Source organism: Chiloscyllium punctatum, chromosome 30 (assembly GCF_047496795.1).
Source record: "Chiloscyllium punctatum isolate Juve2018m chromosome 30, sChiPun1.3, whole genome shotgun sequence".
In the NCBI taxonomy this organism is placed as follows: domain Eukaryota; kingdom Metazoa; phylum Chordata; class Chondrichthyes; order Orectolobiformes; family Hemiscylliidae; genus Chiloscyllium; species Chiloscyllium punctatum.
The window spans coordinates 1,690,171-1,711,499 of NC_092768.1; the positions used below are offsets into that span (position 1 = coordinate 1,690,171).

Here is a 21,329-nt window from a genome sequence, read left to right on the forward strand (position 1 = left end):
CTTGTTCTGCTAATCAATAGGATCATGACTGATCACCCTTCAATCCCATTAGCCTTAAGAATGTTATCTAACTCCAACTCAGAGATACGCAATGTTTTGGCTTCAACTGCTTTCCACCATGGGGAATGCCACAGGCTCACCACTCTCTGGGTGAAGGCATTTGGCTCAGCTCAGTCCAAAAGAGCCTATACCACCTCTACTCCCACACCCCCAACCTGCATTTTTGAACCGTAATCCCCGTCTCTGGGTTCCTAATCATCCAGAACAGTGCTAGCCCTGTCTAGTTCAATCTACGGGTCCTGCGAGATTCCCCACTCACTTGTTCTAAACTCCAGGGAACACCAATCCCAACCCATCCAGTCTCTCCTCATCATGCCTGCCAGTCCCAGAAATCCATTTGGGAGACATTTGTTGCTCTCCCTCCCACCCTGGGCACATGTTTCCTCAGCTAAGGACGACTATAAGGAGGATTCAATCCATGTAAAACCAAGAAGGGATGGGGGAGAGGGGGAGGGGAAGAAAGGTGGAGAGGGACTGTCCCTCTGGTATTGGAGAAAGGGGTGGGTGGGAAGGAAGGTGGAGAGTGATCTTTCCCTTAATGGCAGTGGTGGGATTAGGGGTGGGTGGGAAGGAAGGTGAAGAGTGACAGCCCCCTGGTGGTGGGAATAGGGGTGGGTGGGAAGGAAGGTCCCCCTGGTGGTGGTGGTGGGGACGGTAGGTGGAGAGAGGTGAGCCAACCCTCAGGGCACCAGCCCCGCCGTGTCCACCACCACCTTGATGTAGAGGGTGTCGTCCCGCAGGTAAGGGCTGCGATCCCGGTGCAGCATCTCGTGCCGGGCGAAGGTGGGGCAGCCGCTGGCCACGTTCATGCGGCTCTGCGGCTTCTGGAAGGAGCCGCTCAGCGCGTCCGGCGCGAAGGACTCCCGCAGGTGGTGCTTCTGCTGCGCCTGGTCCAGCAGCAGAAAGGTGACCCGCTGGCGGAACGGCCAGGGCAGCACGTCGTCGTAGTCGCCGCGCACCACGGCCAGGAAGAGCGAGAGGTGGCTGCCCCGGCCGTTGCCGTCGCCGTTCGGGTAGAGGCGGCAGCACAGGCGGTAGCCGAAAGGGTGCGTTTGGAAGGCGGGAGAGTAGAATGACGTCACCCGCTCGGCCCTGGCCGCCGCCAGGCAGGAGGCAAAGTCCCGGATCTTCCACAGGAGAACTCCGTTGGTGCTGGCGGGCTGCTCGCGGGCTCCCTCCAGCGCCCGCACCCGGCGCTGCAGGCCCGCCACCAGCTGCTCCGAATGCAGGCAGCGACGCTGCAGCACCTCCACCAGGTGGGCGTACCTCTCCAGCTCGCGGCTCAGGGCGTCCGCCTTCCGCCCCAGGGCGCTCAGCTCCTCCGAGGCTGGAGCCGATGCGCCCCCCTCGACCGGCGGCCCGCCTCTCCTCTTCAGCATCAGCAGGAGGTGCTCCGGCTGCCCGGCCCGCAGGTGGTCTTCCACGTCCCGCCTCCGAGGCTGCTCGACACATGGAGGGGAGGGGGAAAGAGAAGGAGAGTTGCAGTTAGCAAAATTCCCATTTGTTAGGTTTTCTCACTCCCCTAATCCCAGAATCGGCAATACATCCTTGAGGGAGGGCCGCACTGTCAGAGGGTCAGCGCTGAGGGAGGGCCGCACTGTCAGAGGGTCAGCGCTGAGGGAGGGCCGCACTGTCAGAGGGTCAGCGCTGAGGGAGGGCCGCACTGTCAGAGGGTCAGCGCTGAGGGAGGGCCGCACTGTCAGAGGGTCAGCGCTGAGGGAGGGCCGCACTGTCAGAGGGTCAGCGCTGAGGGAGGGCCGCACTGTCAGAGGGTCAGCGCTGAGGGAGGGCCGCACTGTCAGAGGGTCAGCGCTGAGGGAGGGCCGCACTGTCAGAGGGTCAGCGCTGAGGGAGGGCCGCACTGTCAGAGGGTCAGCGCTGAGGGAGGGCCGCACTGTCAGAGGGTCAGCGCTGAGGGAGGGCCGCACTGTCAGAGGGTCAGCGCTGAGGGAGGGCCGCACTGTCAGAGGGTCAGCGCTGAGGGAGGGCCGCACTGTCAGAGGGTCAGCGCTGAGGGAGGGCCGCACTGTCAGAGGGTCAGCGCTGAGGGAGGGCCGCACTGTCAGAGGGTCAGCGCTGAGGGAGGGCCGCACTGTCAGAGGGTCAACGCTGAGGGAGGGCCGCACTGTCAGAGGGTCAGCGCTGAGGGAGGGCCGCACTGTCAGAGGGTCAGCGCTGAGGGAGGGCCGCACTGTCAGAGGGTCAGCGCTGAGGGAGGGCCGCACTGTCAGAGGGTCAGCGCTGAGGGAGGGCCGCACTGTCAGAGGGTCAGCGCTGAGGGAGGGCCGCACTGTCAGAGGGTCAGCGCTGAGGGAGGGCCGCACTGTCAGAGGGTCAGCGCTGAGGGAGGGCCGCACTGTCAGAGGGTCAGCGCTGAGGGAGGGCCGCACTGTCAGAGGGTCAGCGCTGAGGGAGGGCCGCACTGTCAGAGGGTCAGCGCTGAGGGAGGGCCGCACTGTCAGAGGGTCAGCGCTGAGGGAGGGCCGCACTGTCAGAGGGTCAGCGCTGAGGGAGGGCCGCACTGTCAGAGGGTCAGCGCTGAGGGAGGGCCGCACTGTCAGAGGGTCAGCGCTGAGGGAGGGCCGCACTGTCAGAGGGTCAGCGCTGAGGGAGGGCCGCACTGTCAGAGGGTCAGCGCTGAGGGAGGGCCGCACTGTCAGAGGGTCAGCGCTGAGGGAGGGCCGCACTGTCAGAGGGTCAGCGCTGAGGGAGGGCCGCACTGTCAGAGGGTCAACGCTGAGGGAGGGCCGCACTGTCAGAGGGTCAGCGCTGAGGGAGGGCCGCACTGTCAGAGGGTCAGCGCTGAGGGAGGGCCGCACTGTCAGAGGGTCAGCGCTGAGGGAGGGCCGCACTGTCAGAGGGTCAGCGCTGAGGGAGGGCCGCACTGTCAGAGGGTCAGCGCTGAGGGAGGGCCGCACTGTCAGAGGGTCAGCGCTGAGGGAGGGCCGCACTGTCAGAGGGTCAGCGCTGAGGGAGGGCCGCACTGTAGAAGGGCTACCTCTCAGACAAAACGTTGCATCCATCATCCTTCCGATTGGAAAGATGTTGTGAAACTTGAAAGGGTTCAGAAAAGATTTATAAGGATGTTACCAGGGTTGGAGGATTTGAGCTATAGGGAGAGGCTGAACAGGCTGGGGCTGTATTCCCTGAAGCGTTGGAGGCTGAGGGGTGACCTTAGAAAGGTTTACAAAATTATGAGGGGCACGGATAGGGTAAATAGGCAAAGTCTTTTCCCTGGGATTGGAGAGTCCAGAACAAGACGGCATAGGTTTAGGGTGAGAGGGGAAAGATATAAAAGAGACCTAAGGGGATACTTTTTCCTGCAGAGGGTGGTACATGTATGGAATGAGCTGCCAGAGGGTGTGGTGGAGGCTGGTACAATTGCAACATTTAAAAGGCATTTTGATGGGTATATTAATAGAAAGGGTTTGGAGGAATATGGGCCAGATGCTGGCAGATGGGACTAGATTGGGTTGGGATATCTGGTCGGCATTGACGGGTTGGACCGAAGGGTCTGTTTCCATGCTGTACATCTCTATGACTCTATCTGTCCTCTCAGGACAATGTAAAATGATCCAACAGTCTGTACCTGGAAAAATAGGTGGCAATATCTGTCCAAATACTGAACAGCCTGAAGGTACCCCTCTCTGGACCAAGCCTGTTGAAAGTTGTTGCAGAGAGTCAGGATGGGAGGATGGGAATCTGAATCCCTCCCTTACAGTTCTCCCTCTTCCTCTCCCCATTGGCTGGGACCTGCTACCTCCACAAAGACCTTGAATTCCAAATGGGATGCATCTTTGGATGCGCTATTGGAGTAGGTGGATAGACACGGAGTGTGCAGAGTGGAATAAAAATGTCTGGCATAAGAGCCAGAAGGGGACAACTCACTTTAAATGTCACAAATTGTTCTGTTCTGGAATGTACTCCCTGAAAGGTCAGAGGAAGTAGGATCAAGCTCAGCCTTAAAAAGGAAATTGGATAAAATCCTTGCAAAAGGAGAAATTTGCAGAGTCTTGTGGGAGACAGCAGTGGAAAGCTGTACAAACTAGGTTGTTTCTTTGTAGGGAAGTAAAGGTACGATGGGCAGTAAGGCCTCCTCCTGCACTGGGAGCTTCTAAGCAAGGCTCATGAGGACTGGGGCAAAGATCAGACAGATTTTCAACACAACGGGAAGACTCACATTCTCCAGGCAGCCAATGTCCTTAAAGGGGCAGGAGACCTGGGCATCAGGACAGGTGCCATGATCAGGGTCACAGTGTTGCTCCAACTGCAGAGAAAAGAGACAACTGTTAACAACTAGAATTGTACAACACAAGATGCTGTTTTGAACCAGACCAAACCCCCTCAAAATATTCAGAAGTTGGACTACAACCTAACTTATTCTTCTTTCAAAGAAAATGTAAGGTATTTTTTTCCAAACGTGATTCGATTGGTCAGACCACCAGATTTAAAGCAAAACAAACTGTATTAATTCATCATTATTAAAATATAACACCAGAAAGGAGGAATTGGAAATAACAGCTCTGTTGGAAAACTTCATAGAGTAATAGATACTGTAACTATTACTACTTAACTGTTCCAATATAGTAACATCCCAGAAACACACACACTTGGCAAAAGGAAAATTTAGAAAATAGATTGTCTCACATGCAACCCATGCAACAGACAGAGAACCCCAGGTTTTGGATGTAATTAAGAGGGGGTAAAAACTGCTCCCAATTCAAGACCTGCTGGAAACTAAACTAAAGATTCTTGTTCTGAGAGAGTTTGACCACACCCGTTCAGGCTGCTGCTATTGTTCCAACTTTGAAAAAAATGTCCTCAAGCCTCACAAGCTGTTTACTCCAATGGCTCTGGTAGAGAGCTTTCTAGCTCTGCCTTACAACCTCTCTCCAAAATAAAAGGATAAAATAACTACTTAAAGCCACAGCATCATTGCAAGGTTCATCAAGACAATGGGAACAAGCCCTGAGCAGACAAGAAACACGCCAAGAGCAAGAGGGATGGAAAAGTGCACAGAACAAGAGAGATGCAGACTCAGGAGAGAAAGATGCACAGACTGCTGGAGAGGAAAACAGATTTGAGTTTCTCAGAACCGCTGATGTTTTAAAGTGCTTTCTAATCAATTGAGTATTTTTGAAGGCAAGTCATTGTTGTAATGTAGGAAACACAGCAGTTAAATGTGCACAAAGCCAGTTCCCACAAACAGATCATGACCAGAGAGCCTGCTTTTTTTGCTAATGATCGAGGGATAAGTAATCTCCAGGAGACTAGTGATAAATGCTCCTGCTTTGCTTCAAAAATGGCCGTGTGTGATCTTTTCCATCACCCGAGCAGATAGACATAATCCCAGATTCAATGCCTCATCCAACAGACAGCACTGTCATTGTGTCAGACTCCCTTGGTGTGCACTCCAGGTGAGTAAGAAAACGAGACAGAAATGGGCATTTAAAGCTACACCTGCGATAGCATTAACAAATAAATGCTCAATATGCTCCTTTAAGATTCCTAGCCCCCTTGACTTAGGAACCAGTTTACAAGCTTCATGAAAATAGAAAAAAGGATGCCTTGCATTCAGTATTGAGAATTCATTCACTGTAATGCAGACTTCCAGTGTACTGGGAGAGAAAAAGAGAAAAAAAAGGATTGTGACAGAGTGGGAACATTTTATGGTTAGACAAAACCACAAGGTAGAGAGATGGGGAATAATTGAGCTGAGTTTTTTTATTAAAACTCAACCACCAGACGAAGGGCTGAGCTGATTCAGTGTTCTATCAAATAGGAGGTAAAGAATAAGGATATTGTGGCCCAGCGTTCATTGCTTGCATGCTGCAATCACACAAACGTTTGCTCAGTCTTTTACAATTGGATTTCACACATCGGGTGCACTGAACATCTGCCTGCTGGGTGAAGTCTAATAATTGGCCAGCCGAAATGGAGGACTTGTTCATGATTGTTCATTCAAGCAAAATGCAGGGAGAGCATCACTCCATCTAATTGAAGCAATTGGGTAACTCTGGCAAATGCAGAAATTCAGTAAATAAAACCAGAAAAACTGCAGATACTGTAAATCAGAAGCAAAAACAGAAACTGCTGAAAAGGCTCAGTTTGACAATGAGTTCTGAAGAAGGGTCACTTGACCCAAAACATTAACTCTGATTTCTCTTCACAGATGCTGCTGAGTTTTTACAGCAATTTTTTGTTTTTGTTTGAGGGATTCAGCAGTCTTAAATCATTTTGATCACATAAGCATCTCATTATTCAAATTCCAATCTTGCTTCATACAAACGCAACAAACAGATTCATTCTTGATGAAGGAGTTTTGCCAGAAATGTCGATATTCCTGCTCCTCAGATGCTGCCTGACGTGCTGTGCTTTTCCAGCACTGTAATCTTGACTCATAAGTTAATGTTGCTATGTCTTCTTCACCCAGTCAAGGTTCATTCAGTCCTACCATAGTTTGATACTGTTTTGCCCCTTCTGAATCCAAGGCCTCCCTGGAATCTATTGAGATTGCTAATTTCTTGTCTGTACAGGTTTTAAGTTCAGATTCTGCTGGGGTACACAACACTCATTATTTTTTACTGTGAATTTAGAAATCCCTAAGTAACACCCAAGTGTAATTCCCTTTAACACTGGCCCTCTCTGGAGCACGAAGGATCAACTGCCTGATCCCTAATAGAATGGAAATATAAAACAACAGAGAGCGACCTTACCTCAGCCTTTGTCAAATCTGTCTTGCCACAGACTGGACAAGTCTCCTTCCATTTGGTACACATCGTGATGTGATCCTGAGAGGAACAAAAGGATTGCAGCAGCATTAGGACCACAATGTGCCCAGCCTGCCACACAAATTACTCTCATCCCTGCCTTGGTACAGCGCCTCAAATGACTACAATCCCAGAGTGCTCACAGCCTGTGGAGAGGCAGTGGCCTATTGGTGTTATCACTGGACTATTAATCTCAGGACCCAAGTAATGGCCTGTGGACCCAATTCAAAATCTGCCGTGGTTGATGGTGGAATTTGATAATCACCTGAAATGAAGAAGATCTTAACTATCACAATGAAACCATTGTGGATTGTCTGGGGACGGGATTGGAATCTGGTTCACCAGTATCCCTTCAGGAAGGGAACTGCCATCCTTCCCTGATCTAGCCTGCATGTGATTCCAGACACACAGGAATGTGGCGGAAGTGGGTACTGCAGATGCTGGAGATTAGAGTCAAGATTACAGTGGTGGTAGAAAAGCACAGCATCTGAGGAGTAGGAAGATCAATGTTTTGGGCAAAAGTCCTTCTTCAGGAATGAAGCTGGGAGCCCCAGGGGTGGAAAGACAAATTGGAGGGGGTTGGGGCTGGGGAGAAGATAACAGAGAGTGCAAGAGGTGGATGGAGGTAGGGTTAAGGTGATAGGTTGGAGAGGAGGGTGGAGCAGATAGGTGGGAAGGAAGATTGACAGGTAGGACAGTTCATGAGGACAGTGCTCAGATGGAAGGTTGGAAATGGGGTAAGGTGGGGTGGGGGAAATGAGGAAACTGGGGAAGTCCAGATTGATGCCGTGGGTTTGAACGGTCCTGAGGGGGAAGATAAGGCATTCTTCCTTCAGGTGTTGGGTGGTGAGGGAGTGGCGGTGGAGGTGGCCCAGGACTGCATGCCCTCGGCAGAGTGGGAGGGGGATGTTGAAATGTTCAGCCATGGTTCGGTGGGGTCAATTGGTTGGGGTGTTCCAGAGATGTTCTCTGAAGCACTCTGAGATAGCGTTTGGTCTCCCCAGTTGCCTTCTCACAGAACAGTGTGATTCAATGTAACAATGTGAGAGTTAAGAGTCAACCACACAGCAATGTGATTGACTCTTAAGTCTCCTCTAGGCAACGAGGGATAGGCAATAAATGCTGGCCTAGCCAGTGACACCCTCAGTGTGAATGATTTATCTAAAATATTCCATTCTGTGCTAGCTTTCCACAAGAGCAATTTACTTACTGCCACTTCCTCTAACACCCCTCTCCCCCCACCCCCCACAGACCTTTCCTTCCTTTTCTGATAGAGATCCATCACTCCCTTGAAAGGAGCTATCCAGTACATTCCAAATCCTAACCATTCACTGCAATTTCCAAACCAGCCCCCTACCCACATCCCCCATCCAGTCCTCACTTTACCAACCACCTCACCATCAATGAAACTGGAATTGAAAGCAAGTTGCAAACATTGTGACCATGAAACTATTCCCAGAAAGTTAATTCACTTGTGTCCTTCAGGGAGGGAAATCTACCCTGTTTACCCGGTCTGGCTGATGTGCGACTCCAGACTCATAACGATGTGGCTGACTTTTAACAGCCCTCTGAAATGGCCAAGTGTGGCACTCAGCTCAAGAGATGTTGCCTAACCCTACTGCCCTCGATTTAAAAGGTGATTAAGGAACCGACTGCACTGCTGTGGTCAGGAGTCACATGTCCTCCCAATAAGGACGACAGCTTTCCACCGTGAGTCGAGAGTATGTCGCTAGAAAAGCGCAGCAGGTCAGGCAGCATCCGAGGAGCAGGGAAAAAAAGTCATGGTTTTGGGCAAAAGCCCTTCATCAGGAATGAATTCCCACCGTGAACCAGGTGAGTATGATAGTTTCACATTCACTGTTACCGACCTTTCAATTCCTGATTTAGTTATTCCAATTCCATTAAGAGCATTTAAGCCCATCTCCCTGGAGCATGAGCTCTGGGCCTCTTATCTAGACACATTACCATCATGCCCCCACGTTACACTTGGTCAGGCAGTGTGCCTCTCCTCCAGACCACACAACCTTCTGGATTAGTTGTCAAATTCTTGAGCGTCTCCGAAGTCAACTATTCAATCAGGAGAGGCTGTGCCTTCCTGCTGCTGGGTCCTAAACTCACACTTCTCTCTCAGCCTGCCCACTGTCAAGCTCAGCTGCTTTATTGACCGAGCTCTGGGAACAGCTTGGGCAGTTCAACTGGATGTACTGTCCTGATGAAGGGCTTTTGCCCGAAATGTCGATTTTCCTGCTCCTCAGATGCAGCCTGACCTGCTGTGCTTATCTAGCACCACGCTCTTGACTCTAATCTCCAACATCTGCAGTGCTCACTTTCGCCTTACTGTCCTGATTAGTCTGTGGGAGGCGCTACACAAACGGAATTTGTCACGGTTAGTTCTGACGCTGAGAAACTGGGGGATCCAACTCCTTTCCCCAAACCACACCCTCCCCCCCAACCCCCCCTCACCTCCAGCAGCTTGTGAGTGCAGAAGGTCTCACACCGGGGACACAGTTCCATCCTCCACTCGCACTCCTGCGTCTCGTGTGCCAGTATCTTCTTCCTGGGGCCCACGGTCTCACAGCCGAACGTGACATTGGAGCACGGGACCACGTGGAAATCGCATTGGGCTCGGTGTGTGCGCTGGGGGGAGCAGGGGGTGGGTTGTGAAGGGTGGGGGGCGGGGGGAGAGGGAGGGAGGAAAGCAGAGAGGTAGACACAGTCACATGACAGTTCAATACAGACAAGTTCACCCGGGTCAGCAGATCAATTTCACAGTCAGTACAAAACAAGGAGCCAGCACCATCTGTGGCTTAGATTGTCCCCAAAATGTTTTATTTCCCGGGGGGGGGGGGGGGGGGGAGTGGGTGGGAGTGATTCGGCAACTGATTTTCACACAGTAAGATCCCACAATGAGATGAACAAAGTTAAAAATCACAACACCAGATTACAATCCAACAGGTTTATTTGGAAGCACCAGCTTTCGGAGAACTGTTCCTTCAGTTTATTGTGGAGAATAAGATTGTAAGACCCAGAATTTATAGCAAAAGTTTCCAGTGTGATGTAACTGAAATTATATATTGATAAAGACCCGGATTGTTTGTTCCGCCTCTCATCTTTTAGATTAACTATGTTGATTTCAGTTCTTTCATATGTAAACCGCAAAACTTTTTTGTGAGTTACATTCTCAAGTGAACTTTAACAATTGGTGTCATGTCGGCCCATATAAGATATTGAAGGTGTTAATTGCCTGTGAGGCTGTCTGTGCCACAATGGATTCATGCAGTTTTTGAGCAAAATAAAATGTAATTCTGCAAGTACAAATTCACCCCACAAACGTATATGTGTGTGTGTGTGTGGGGGGGGGTGGGGGGGGGGGGGGTGAGGGGGTTAGCAAACAATCGGGTCTTTTTCAATATATAATTTCAGTTACATCACACTGTAAACTTTTGCTATAACTTCTGTGTCTTACAATCTTATCCTCCACAATCACCTGAAGGGTTACAGTGAGAGGGCGGGTAAGTGGAGCTGAGTCCATGAAAAGATCAGCCATGAGCTTATTGAATTAAATTTATTCTCCACAACCACCTGAAGGAGCAGTGTTCTGAAAGCTAGTGTGCTTCCAATTGAACCTGTTGGACTATAACCTAGTGTTGTGTGATCTTTAACATTGAATGGTGGAGCAGGCTTGAGGGGCTGAATGGCCTACTGGTGCTTCTATTTCTTCCAGTCTTATTTAAACATAGCTCAACTCTGCCGCCCCCCTCTCCAGATCTTTGAAAATCCAGGTGATTTGAAATTCCCTCCCCATCCCTTTCACCCCTCCCAGCTACCTACCAGATTCATCTCTCACCTTGACCAACCAGGTCATACCCTCAACCTGTCTTCACCTATCCCTACCTCATCACCCTGCCCCCCACTACCCCTTTATCCTCTTACACCCAGCCCCAGTCCTGAAGAAGAGTTACACCCGAAATGTCGACCTCCTGATGCTGCCTGACTCGCTGTGTTCTTCCAGCCTACTGCCTGTCTACTTTGGATTCCAGCATTTGCAGTTTATTTTTGTCTCCAGATTACAGGATAGCAAAGAGTCAGTCAGTTTCATCAACCCCCTGCTCCTTGGTTCTCTTTTTACCAGAATTCCAGAATTAATACAGCCCATCATTGCCCCTTACCAGGTAGTTTCGCAGTGTTCCTGTCCAGTCGCAACCATCCCGGTAAGCTGTACATTGAATCTTTGTGGCATAAGCATCATTTTCAGCGGCTCTGTCGTGATAGACCTGTTGGGGTGGGGTGGGAGGGGGTGACAGAGGAACACAAAGGCTAAAAGACACCAGAAGAAAAAAAAGGGCCTGCACTTCAACAGCACCTCACACAGTTCCAGAGTATTTTGCAGCCTATCAAGTACATTTGAAGTGCAGTCACCATTTAGGATAGTGCAGCAGCCAATTTGCACACCCAAACAGTGTAACATGATAATGACCTGTTTACTGATGGAATCTGAGGGATAAGCAATTGGCCAGCACACAAGGGAGAATTCCCTGGTCTTCAAAATATTAGCTGCATATCATCCTCCATGGCTCCTGAGAAGGCAGTTTAGGACCACTTTAACAACTGAACCATGGTATCGCTGACAGTGCAGCACTCCCCTGGTCTGGCGCTCAGAGTATCAGCTATATCATGTGGCAAACCTTAGAGTGAGACAAGGGGTAAGTACACTACCAGCTTGGGGGGGGGGGGGGGGGGGGGGGGGAGTCTGGTAATGGAGAAGGGTTGGAGGGGGGAATGTTGCTGGTGAGGCTTCCTTTTGGCTACATCAGCTGACCAGTGACATCACCACACTCTTACTGGAAGCACTTAAGAGAGACAGACAGAAGTATTCTGTCATGACAGCACTCAGTGAACTCCCAGTCGGTTTTAGTTCCTCCTTGTAATTCACCTACTTTGTTCAACAAAACTTCCCAACAGTGGGAATGGAAATTCCCAGCAATCACATTCAGGGTACTTCCAGATCAATTACTTCTGAGCACAGTCAATACTAACCACCCAGATACAAGCCAGTCCATGTCTAATTTCCAGGTAATCACTATTCTATGCATAAATCAGAAGCATTTGGTTAGTTTCCAGCCTGTAACTCACCCCCAGGTATCCATTATTCTATACATAAAATATCTGAACTCCTCGATTAGATTCCAGTTTGTAATTCACTCTCAGGTATTCGCTATTCTATACATAGCTACCATATGAATGCTTCAATTGGTTTCCAACCTATGTCTCATTTTGTTTAGCTACTCATTAAAAGATGTTTCAAGTTAAATTCTGCTGATGTGCACTATTTAGAACATTCACTCTGTTCTAAAGTTTAACTAGAATCCGATTCCCGTGAACACATTCCATCCCCTTCAAGCAAATCTGCTAACTAAGAAGCACATCTACAAGGAATTAAATGTCCTACCTTAGAACGGAAGACCTTCTGCTGACAAACATGGCAGTCTGCCTCATTATCTGTTCTAAGATTTAAAAAAATTGTTAATGTGTGATAAATGTATATAGTTAGTTCACTGCTCAATTGCGATATTGTTGAATAGAACAGTTTTGAGGGCTAAATGATCTACTTGTGTTCTTATAATCCAAGGAGGAAGATAGGGAAAGGAACCACTGAAGACAAACAAATCTGTAGCCATTTGTGCTCAGATACAGATAATCCCTATAAAAGGTCCAGGCGCAAGGAGATGTGGGCTCCGCAGGGAGTGGTGCACTTTTTTTCCCCCTCCAACTCTATTCTGATTTAGTCCCTACCCTTTATTTCAAATTTTTTATCACATGGCATTGCCCTTTGATGAAAAGGCGTTGCTTGTCACTGGCCACCCTAGTAGTGGAAATTGAATAAAGATTTGTACATCTGTTGTATTTCACTGTGTCTCACACCTGCACACACAACATGGGTGCTGGGGGAGGGGGGGGGGGGGGGGGGGGAAGAGGGAGAAAAAAATGCAACCAGGAGATTCAGAGTTTCCACTGTTTAGGGGACTGACTCTGTGCTGGCTGGTGCCACAGTCAGTGTAAAAAAAACTAAAGTCCTGGTGTCACTGGCCAACCCCTAGCTGGATAAACATTGAATACAGTGCGCTCACAAAGACCTTAAAGGGTTCTCCGATAGCACCTTCCAAAGCCAATACCTCTAGCTTGTAGAGGGACAAAGACATCAGATACCTGCACCTGCAAGTTCTCCTCCAAACTACTCATCATCCTGACTTGGGAATGTATATGCCGTTCATTCATTGGGTCAAAATCCTGCAGCTCCCTTGACAACATTGTTAGTGCATGTACGCCAGCGGTTCAAGAAAGCGGCTCACCGCCGCCTTCTCCTGGGAATCAGGGATGGGCAGTAAATGCGGGCCACAAAACAAAATTCCCCAAAGCTGTCTTTGACTTTTAGCTGAGCCAACTTCAATGCACATCGCTGGGACAGCTCAGTGCTGTGATAATTGGCCTGTCCGGTGGCTATCCAAACAGGGTGTTCTGTTACACCTGATCGGTTATACTCCCGCCACTTTGGGTGATGGAGGTGTCTGCCTGCATTTGTATCCTCCTGATATTCACCTCCCGCCTTCTAAATCCTCACTTCCACCCCACGCTCCAACACAGTTATAAGTGAGGGGTGACACAAAACAGGTAGCCTTCCCTGAGATCCGAGGGAGTGGGTGAAGATCAGAGATCGAGGCATTTGAAGAGGGAAGTGAAGGGGTGGAAGAGCAGGGCACCCAAACACAGAAAAGCACACACACACACACACAGAGACAACCACCTGATGAAGGAGCAGCGCTCCGAATGCTAGTGCTTCCAAATACACCTGTTGGAGATATCCCAACCCAATCTAGTCCCACCTGCCAAAGGGTCTGTTGCCGTGTTGTACATCTCTATGACCATAACGGGGTGTTGTGTGATTTTTTTTTAAAAACTTTGTACACAGGGGAAAAATAAGAGTCCTGAGGAAAGGCCACCGGACCAGAAGCGTTAACTCCTAATTTCTCTTCATGACGCTGTTGACCTTTTCGAGCAATTTCAGTTTTCGTTTCCCCCTCTCACACATACACACACACGCACAAAAGGGCTTTGCAATTAACTCACTTGAACAAGTTCTCCAGGCAGGCTGTGCAATATCGGTGTCCACACTCGGTCTGTTTGGGTTTGATGAGCAGAAAGCGGCAGACCGAGCACAGGAGACAGGATCTGCCGGCCGAATCGACCGGGGTGATCCCGGAGACCAGGGCTACCATCTCTATTGCCGTCCTCAGCAGAAGGAGACAGGGTCAAGAGCTTGGCTGCAGTTCCCCACCGTGGGACTGCTGTCTGAACTCTGGCGACCGACAAGTCTTTTATGCTTTCCGGGGATTCCCTCTGCGTCAGTCGTTTCCCCCCCCCGTGACGTCAGAGGCCCCGCCCCTTCCCGGTCAGTTTCGGAACACTGAGACACCGGGATTCCCTCCGCGTCACGCCCCTCTCCCCTTTCCCCCCATTGTCTGCCTCCCCATCCACCGGGAATAGCAATCTCTCTCAGTGTGCGCCTTCGGCTCCCTCCTCTTCCCCCCTCGTTCAAACTCTGGTCAAATTACCGGGAACTCCTGCCTGCGTTGCGTGCGATCCACTGTCTGGAACTTTCAACCCTGCCCTCTTTCTCTTCCCCCTCTCTCCCCCAAGGCCACCCTGTCTCGGGGAATTCAGTGGGGTTTCGCGGTAGTGCGACCGGACTCGCGATCCAAGAAAGTCCCCAGCTGGAGGACTGCAGCTTCAAAGCTGACTTGGTGGCGTTTAAACTTCGTAATACCTGCTCCGCCATTTCGTGAGCTCGTAGTTGACCTGTTTAATCCGGAATCAGGCGCACATGCGGTTTCCTGTCCCTTGCTTGGCGAGAATCCATGCATCTCTGCCGTCAAAATGTACATGAGGCGCCGGTGTTGGACTGGGGTGTACAAAGTTAAAAAATCACACACCAGGTTAGAGCACCAGCTTTGAAAGCTTCCAAGTAAACCGGTTGGACTATAACCTGGTATTGTGCGATTTTTACCTTCAAAATATACAAAGGCTTTGCTTCCACCAAATTTTGAGAAAAAAAGGACCTAAAGGGTCAGAAATCTGAGGGGGGGGGTTCTCGGTTTATCTTAAATGACCCATTCTCCCCACTCTCCAGTTCTAGATTCAATTAATAAATCTGAAATTATCAGCTATCATTTTTTGCTGATTCACTTTGGAGAAAGAAATCTGCCATTCTTACCTGGTCTGACCTACCTGTGCCTCGTAACGACCACGTCTTTTTACTTCCTTTACTTCTATTTAACAGTGAAGTAACTGTTTATTATAGACACATTGTCTTTAACTATGAGCAATTAGGCCAAGTTTTTATTTTCTTTATTTTTAGACTTTGGACTAAAAAAGGAAGATACTGTTTTAAATTAAGAAGATTGTACAAAGAGATGGTTGCAGTTTAAAACGTCAGATTTACTGGAGCACATTGCGCATTGTATGCAATTTTGCATCTTCCTGGAACAGTGAGAGCAGAAGCAGACACCACAGAGCTAAGGGAAAGTTGCTTGACAACAAACTGACAGGTTCTTGACAAGGTGTCCATGACTTGTGTTGGGGCAATGTAGCAGAGGAACCACTTAGATTACAAAGAGGAATGACCAAAACATCTCTCTGCCTCTTTCTCTCTTAAGGAGAGGCAGAATGAAGTCTCCAGTAACTATGAGCCATGAATTTTACTCATTTTCTCTGCAAATTCTTCTAAACAAAGTGAAAGAACAAAATCTCAACTAGTGAGTGAAAGGGAGCATTCATGTGTCAACAATCTTGTGTCGGCTGCAAAGAACCAACAAAAAGAAAAAAAGCAATAAATTTAATTCTCTGATGCTATCCAACTGTGTTTCCCCAGTCTTTGTTTTTCTTTTGCCATGACATCTTTGTGCATCGAGGAGAAAGTGAGGACTGCAGATGCTGGAGAGCAAAGCTGAAAATGTGTTGCTGGAAAAGTGCAGCAGGTCAGCGCAGCATCCAAGAGCAGGAGAATGGACGTTTCAGGCATGAGTTCTTCTTCAGGAATGCCTTTGTGCATCTGTCTGTTTGTGAATGGGGTGTGATTTAAGAAGGCAGAGAGTTCAAGTTGTAGTGTTATATATCAGCAATTCCATTTGGCCTAATTGCTCATAGTTAAAGACAATGTGTTTATAATAAACAGTTACTTCACTGTTAAATAGAGCACTAGTGAGTATTTTCTTTTAACCTGAGTTTGTCATTCAGGTAAATTTGGGACTTTGACTAAATCTTTTCACATTTGTGACAACTTCAGTTATAATTGGATGTGATTTCTATGGCACTTATTCTGGATTAGTGGTGCTGGAAGAGCACAGCAGTTCAGGCAGCATCCAAGGAGCTTCGAAATCGATGTTTCGGGCAAAAGCCCTTCATCAGTAATAAAGGCAGTGAGCCTGAAGCGTGGAGAGATAAACTAGAGGAGGGTGGGGAGAGGAGAAAGTAGCGTAGAGTACAATGGGTGAGTGGGGGAGGGGATGAAGGTGATAGGTCAGAGAGGAGAGAGTGGAGTGGATAGGTGGAAAAGGAGATAGACAGGTAGGACAAGTCATGGGGACAGTGCTGAGCTGGAAGTTTAGAACTAGGGTGAGGTGGGGGAAGGGGAAATGTGGAAACTGTTGAAGTCCACATTGATGCCCTGGGGTTGAAGTGTTCCGAGGCGGAAGATGAGGCATTCTTCCTCCAGGCATCTGGTGGTGAGGGAGCGTCAGTGAAGGAGGTCCAGGACCTCCATGTCCTCGGCAGAGTGGGGGTGGGGGGGGAGTTGAAATGTTGGGCCACGGGGTGGTGTGGTTGATTGGTGCGGGTGTCCCGGAGATGTTCCCTAAAGCGCTCTGCTAGGAGGCGCCCAGTCTCCCCAATGTAGAGGAGACCACATCGGGAGCAATGGATACAATAAATGATATTAGTGGATGTGCAAGTAAAACTTTGATGGATGTGGAAGGCTCCTTTAGGGCCTTGGATAGAGGTGAGAGAGGAGGTGTGGGCGCAGATTTTACAGTTCCTGCAGTGGCAGGGGAAAGTGCCAGGATGGGAGGGTGGGTTGTAGGGGGGCGTGGACCTGAACAGGCAGTCACGGAGGGAACGGCCTTTGCGGATAGACCATTCCCTCCGTGACTACCTGATCAGGTCCACGCTTCAGGCTCACTGCCTTTATTCCTGATTAAGGGCTTTTGCCCGAAACGTCGATTTCGAAGCTCCTTAGATGCTGCCTTGAACTGCTGTGCTCTTCCAGCGCCACTAATCCAGAATCTGGTTTCCAGCATCTGCAGTCACTGTTTTTACCCCTTCTATGGTACTTACCCTAGTGAGTCACGACAGAGTCTTGACCTGTGGCTGAGTCTTAACATGCCTTCTGAAATAGCTAAGCAAATCTTGTAAAAGATTAAAAATGATCATGGTTGTAACCACAATTTAGCTGCTGTACTTTTTGTCCCACAAGTTACCCCTATTAAAACTCTCACTGGTTTTATTTAGTTAGGGAGATTGCTTTCCATTCATCATCACTTCTGTTGTTAAATCAAATCTCAAGCGTTCAGACAGTTATTCCTTGAGCTTCTCAATGATTCCTCAATGATTCTCAACTGAGGAAATTTATCAAACTTCCAATCAAAAATCCAAGTAAACCACATTGCTTGAATTCAGTCCCTGATTGTTTCAAAATTTCCTCAAAGATTTCCAGTACATCTGTAAGGTATAACAGCAGTGACTCACTCCAAGGTCAATTGTTTAAAAATAAATCCTGAATGTAGCAGTTTATGCTCTTCATTATAACTGACCTTTCCCTTAGTCTGTTAATGCCACCTCAACGTTGTCTGCAAGTTTGCCAAGATTATTGTTAGATTGAGGTCACCATTTTTTTGAGTCATTGATGATTTGCCCAAGAGTCGTAAAGTCATACAGTTATACAGCACAGAAACAGACTCTTCAGTCCGACCAGTCCATGATGACCATACTCCAAAACTAATCTAGTCCCATCCCTCTGCATTTGGCCCATATCCCTTCAAACATTTTCTACTTATGAGTTTATCCCAAAGTCTTTTAAACATTGTGACTGTACCCATATCCACCACTTCCTCTGGATATTCATTCCAAACACATACCACTCTCTGTGTTAAAAAATTACCCCTCAGGCCTTTTTGTAATCTTTCTTCTCTTAGCGTCTCTCGCCCGTAGGTGCTCAAAGTTTGTGAGAAGATTTGTCACTCGGGTGCTCGTTGTTGTGGTTCTGTTCGCTGAGCTGGGAATTTGTGTTGCAGATGTTTCGTCACCTGTCTAGGTGACATCCTCAGTGCTTTGGAGCCTCCTGTGAAGCGCTTTTCTGATGTTTCCTCCGGCATTTATAGTGATTTGTATCTGCCGCTTCCGGTTGTCAGTTCGAGCTGTCTGCTGCATTGGCCGGTATATTGGATCCAGGTCGATGTGCTGATTGATTGAATCTGTGGGTGAGTGCCATGCGTCTAGGAATTCCCTGGCTGTTCTCTGTTTGGCTTGTCCTATAATAGTAGTGTCGTCCCAGTCGAACTCATGTTGCTTGTCATCTGAGTGTGTGGCTACTAAGAATAGCTGGTCATGTTGTTTCGTGGCTAGTTGGTGTTCATGGATGCGGACCGTTAGCTGTCTTCCTGTTTGTCCTATGTAGTGTTTTGTGCAGTCCTTGCATGGGATTTTGTACACTACATTGGTTTTGCTCATGCTGGGTATCGGGTCCTTCGTCCTGGTGAGTTGTTGTCTGAGAGTAGCTGTTGGTTTGTGTGCTGTTATGAGTCCTAGTGGTCGCAGTATTCTGGCTGTCAGTTCAGAAATTTTTTTGATGTATGGTAGTGTGACTAGTCAATAGACAGACAATAGACAATAGACAATAGATGCAGGAGTAGGCCATTCAGCCCTTCGAGCCTGCACCGCCATTCAATATGATCATGGCTGATCCTTTGGACTACTACTATTATAGGACAAGCCAAACAGAGAACAGCCATGGAATTCCTAGAGGCATGGCACTCATCCACAGATTCAATCAATAAGCACATCGACCTGAACCCAATACACTGGACACTGCAGTGGACAGCTGGAACTGACAACTGGAAGTGGCAGATAAATGATTTGGATGCGAGCATAAGAGGTACAGTTAGTAAGTTTGCAGATGACACCAAAATTGGAGGTGTAGTGGACAGCAAAGAGGGTTACCTCAGATTACAACAGGATCTTGACCAGATGGGCCAATGGGCTGAGAAGTGGCAGATGGAGTTTAATTCAGATAAATGCGAGGTGCTGCATTTTGGGAAAGCAAATCTTAGCAGGACTTATACACTTAATGGTAAGGTCCTAGGGAGTGTTGCTGAATAAAGAGACCTTGGTGTGCAGGTTCATAGCTCCTTGAAAGTGGAGTCGCAGGTAGATAGGATAGTGAAGAAGGCGTTTGGTATGCTTTCCTTTATTGGTCAGAGTATTGAGTACAGGAGTTTGGAGGTCATGTTGCGGCTGTACAGGACATTGCTTAGGCCACTGTTGGAATATTGCATGCAATTCTGGTCTCCTTCCTATTGGAAAGATGTTGTGAAACTTGAAAGGGTTCAGAAAAGATTTACAAGGATGTTGCCAGGGTTGCAGGATCTGAGCTATAGGGAGAGGCTGAACAGGCTGGGGCTGTTTTCCCTGGAGCGTCGGAGGCTGAGGGGTGACCTTATAGACGTTTACAAAATTATGAGGGGCATGGATAGGATAAATAGACAAAGTCTTTTCCCTGGGGTCGGGGAGTCCAGAAGTAGAGGGCATAGGTTTAGGGTTAGAGGGAAAAGATATAAAAGAGACCTAAGGGGCAACTTTTTCACGCAGAGGGTGGTACATGTATGGACTGAGCTACCAGAGGATGTGGTGAAGGCTAGTACAATTGCAACATTTAAGAGGCATTTGGATGAGTATATGAATAGGAAGGGTTTGGAGGGATATGGGCCAGGTGCTGACAGGTGGGACTAGATTGCGTTGGGATATCTGGTCGGCATGGACGGGTTGGACCGAAGGGTCTGTTTCCGTGCTGTACATCTCTATGACTCTATGACTATAAATGCCAGAGGAAACATCACAGAAGCGCTTCACAGGAGGGTCCCAAGCACTGAGGATGTCACTTAGACAGGGGACGAAACATCTGCAACACAAATTCCCAGCTCGGCAAACAGAACCACAACAATCTTTCTTCTCTCACCTTAAAAATGTGCTCCATAATCTTGAAATCCCCCAACCCTAGGGAAAAGACACCTGCCATTCACCTTAGCTGTACATGTTATAATTTTATAAACCTCTATAAGGTCATCTTTCAACATCCTATGTTCCAGCGGAAAATATTCACAGCCTATGCACTGTCTCCTTATAATTCAAACCTTGCAATCCCAACAATATCCTGGCAATTTTTTCTCAACCCTCTTTAGCTTGATAATATCGTTCCTATAACAGGATGATCAGAACGGGACACAGTACTCCAGAATGTGCCTCTCCAATGTCCTGTATAACATCAACCTGATGTCCCAATTCCTATACTCAAAGGTCTGAGCAATAAAAGTATACATGCTAAACGCCTTCTCAAACACCCTATATAAATGTTAATGGAAACTTTGAAGAATTATGTGCCTGAACCTCTAAGTTTCTCTCTTCTACAGCACTACCCAAAGGTTCTGCATTTGCCCATATTAAAACCACCAATCTCAATTATCATTGATTGAGCTCTTGTTCTGACTGTACCTTAGTGCATTGCTTAGGCCCAAAGTTCCACCCCACAAATTTCTGGGTAAAATGCATCATCCTCCACCATTTCCACTATCTACAATTAGACCTGACCACCAGGGATATATTTCCCTCCCCACCGCTATCTACATTCCACAGAGACCATTCCCTCTGTGACTCCCTCATTAGGCCCACACCCCTGACTAACCCACCCTCCACTCCCAGCAACTTCCCTTGCCACCACAAGAGGTGTAAACATATGCCCATATCTCCCCCCTCACCTTCGTTCAAGGGCCCAGAAGATCTTTTCACACCTGGCAGAGATTTTCCTGCATATCCAAACACCTCATCTACTCTGTCTGTTGTTCTTGATGTGGTCTCCTCTACATTGGGGAGACAGGACGCCGACTTGCAGAAAGTTTCAGGAAACATCTCTGGGACACAGGTGCCAAACAACCCCACCACCCTGTGGCCGACCACTTCAACTCCCTCTCCCACTCTGCCAAGGACCTGCAAGTCCTGGGCCTCCTACACTGCCAAACACAAGTCACCCGATGACTGGAGGATCCATTGGGACCCTCCAAACACACATCATCAATGTTGACTTCACCAGTTTCAAAATCTCCCCTCCCCACACTTCATCCTAGGTCCAACCCTCCAACTCAGCGCCGGCCTCTTGACCTGCCCCACCTGTTGATCTTT

The 21,329-nt window shown here is 48.6% G+C and overlaps 1 protein-coding gene across 1 annotated transcript; it reads right to left on the reverse strand.

Moving 5' to 3' along the window:
* Positions 1-657: 657 nt before the first annotated feature.
* LOC140454961 (TNF receptor-associated factor 2-like) lies at positions 658-14,104 on the reverse strand. Its single transcript, XM_072549638.1, has 7 exons — positions 13,956-14,104; positions 12,280-12,334; positions 11,000-11,104; positions 9,294-9,467; positions 6,777-6,851; positions 4,241-4,327; positions 658-1,499 (listed from the first exon to the last, which is right to left on the reverse strand). Exons 1-7 carry the CDS (start codon positions 14,102-14,104, stop codon positions 741-743), a joined length of 1,404 nt encoding a protein of 467 aa, XP_072405739.1. The 3' UTR covers positions 658-740.
* Between the last annotated feature and the right edge of the window lie 7,225 nt (positions 14,105-21,329).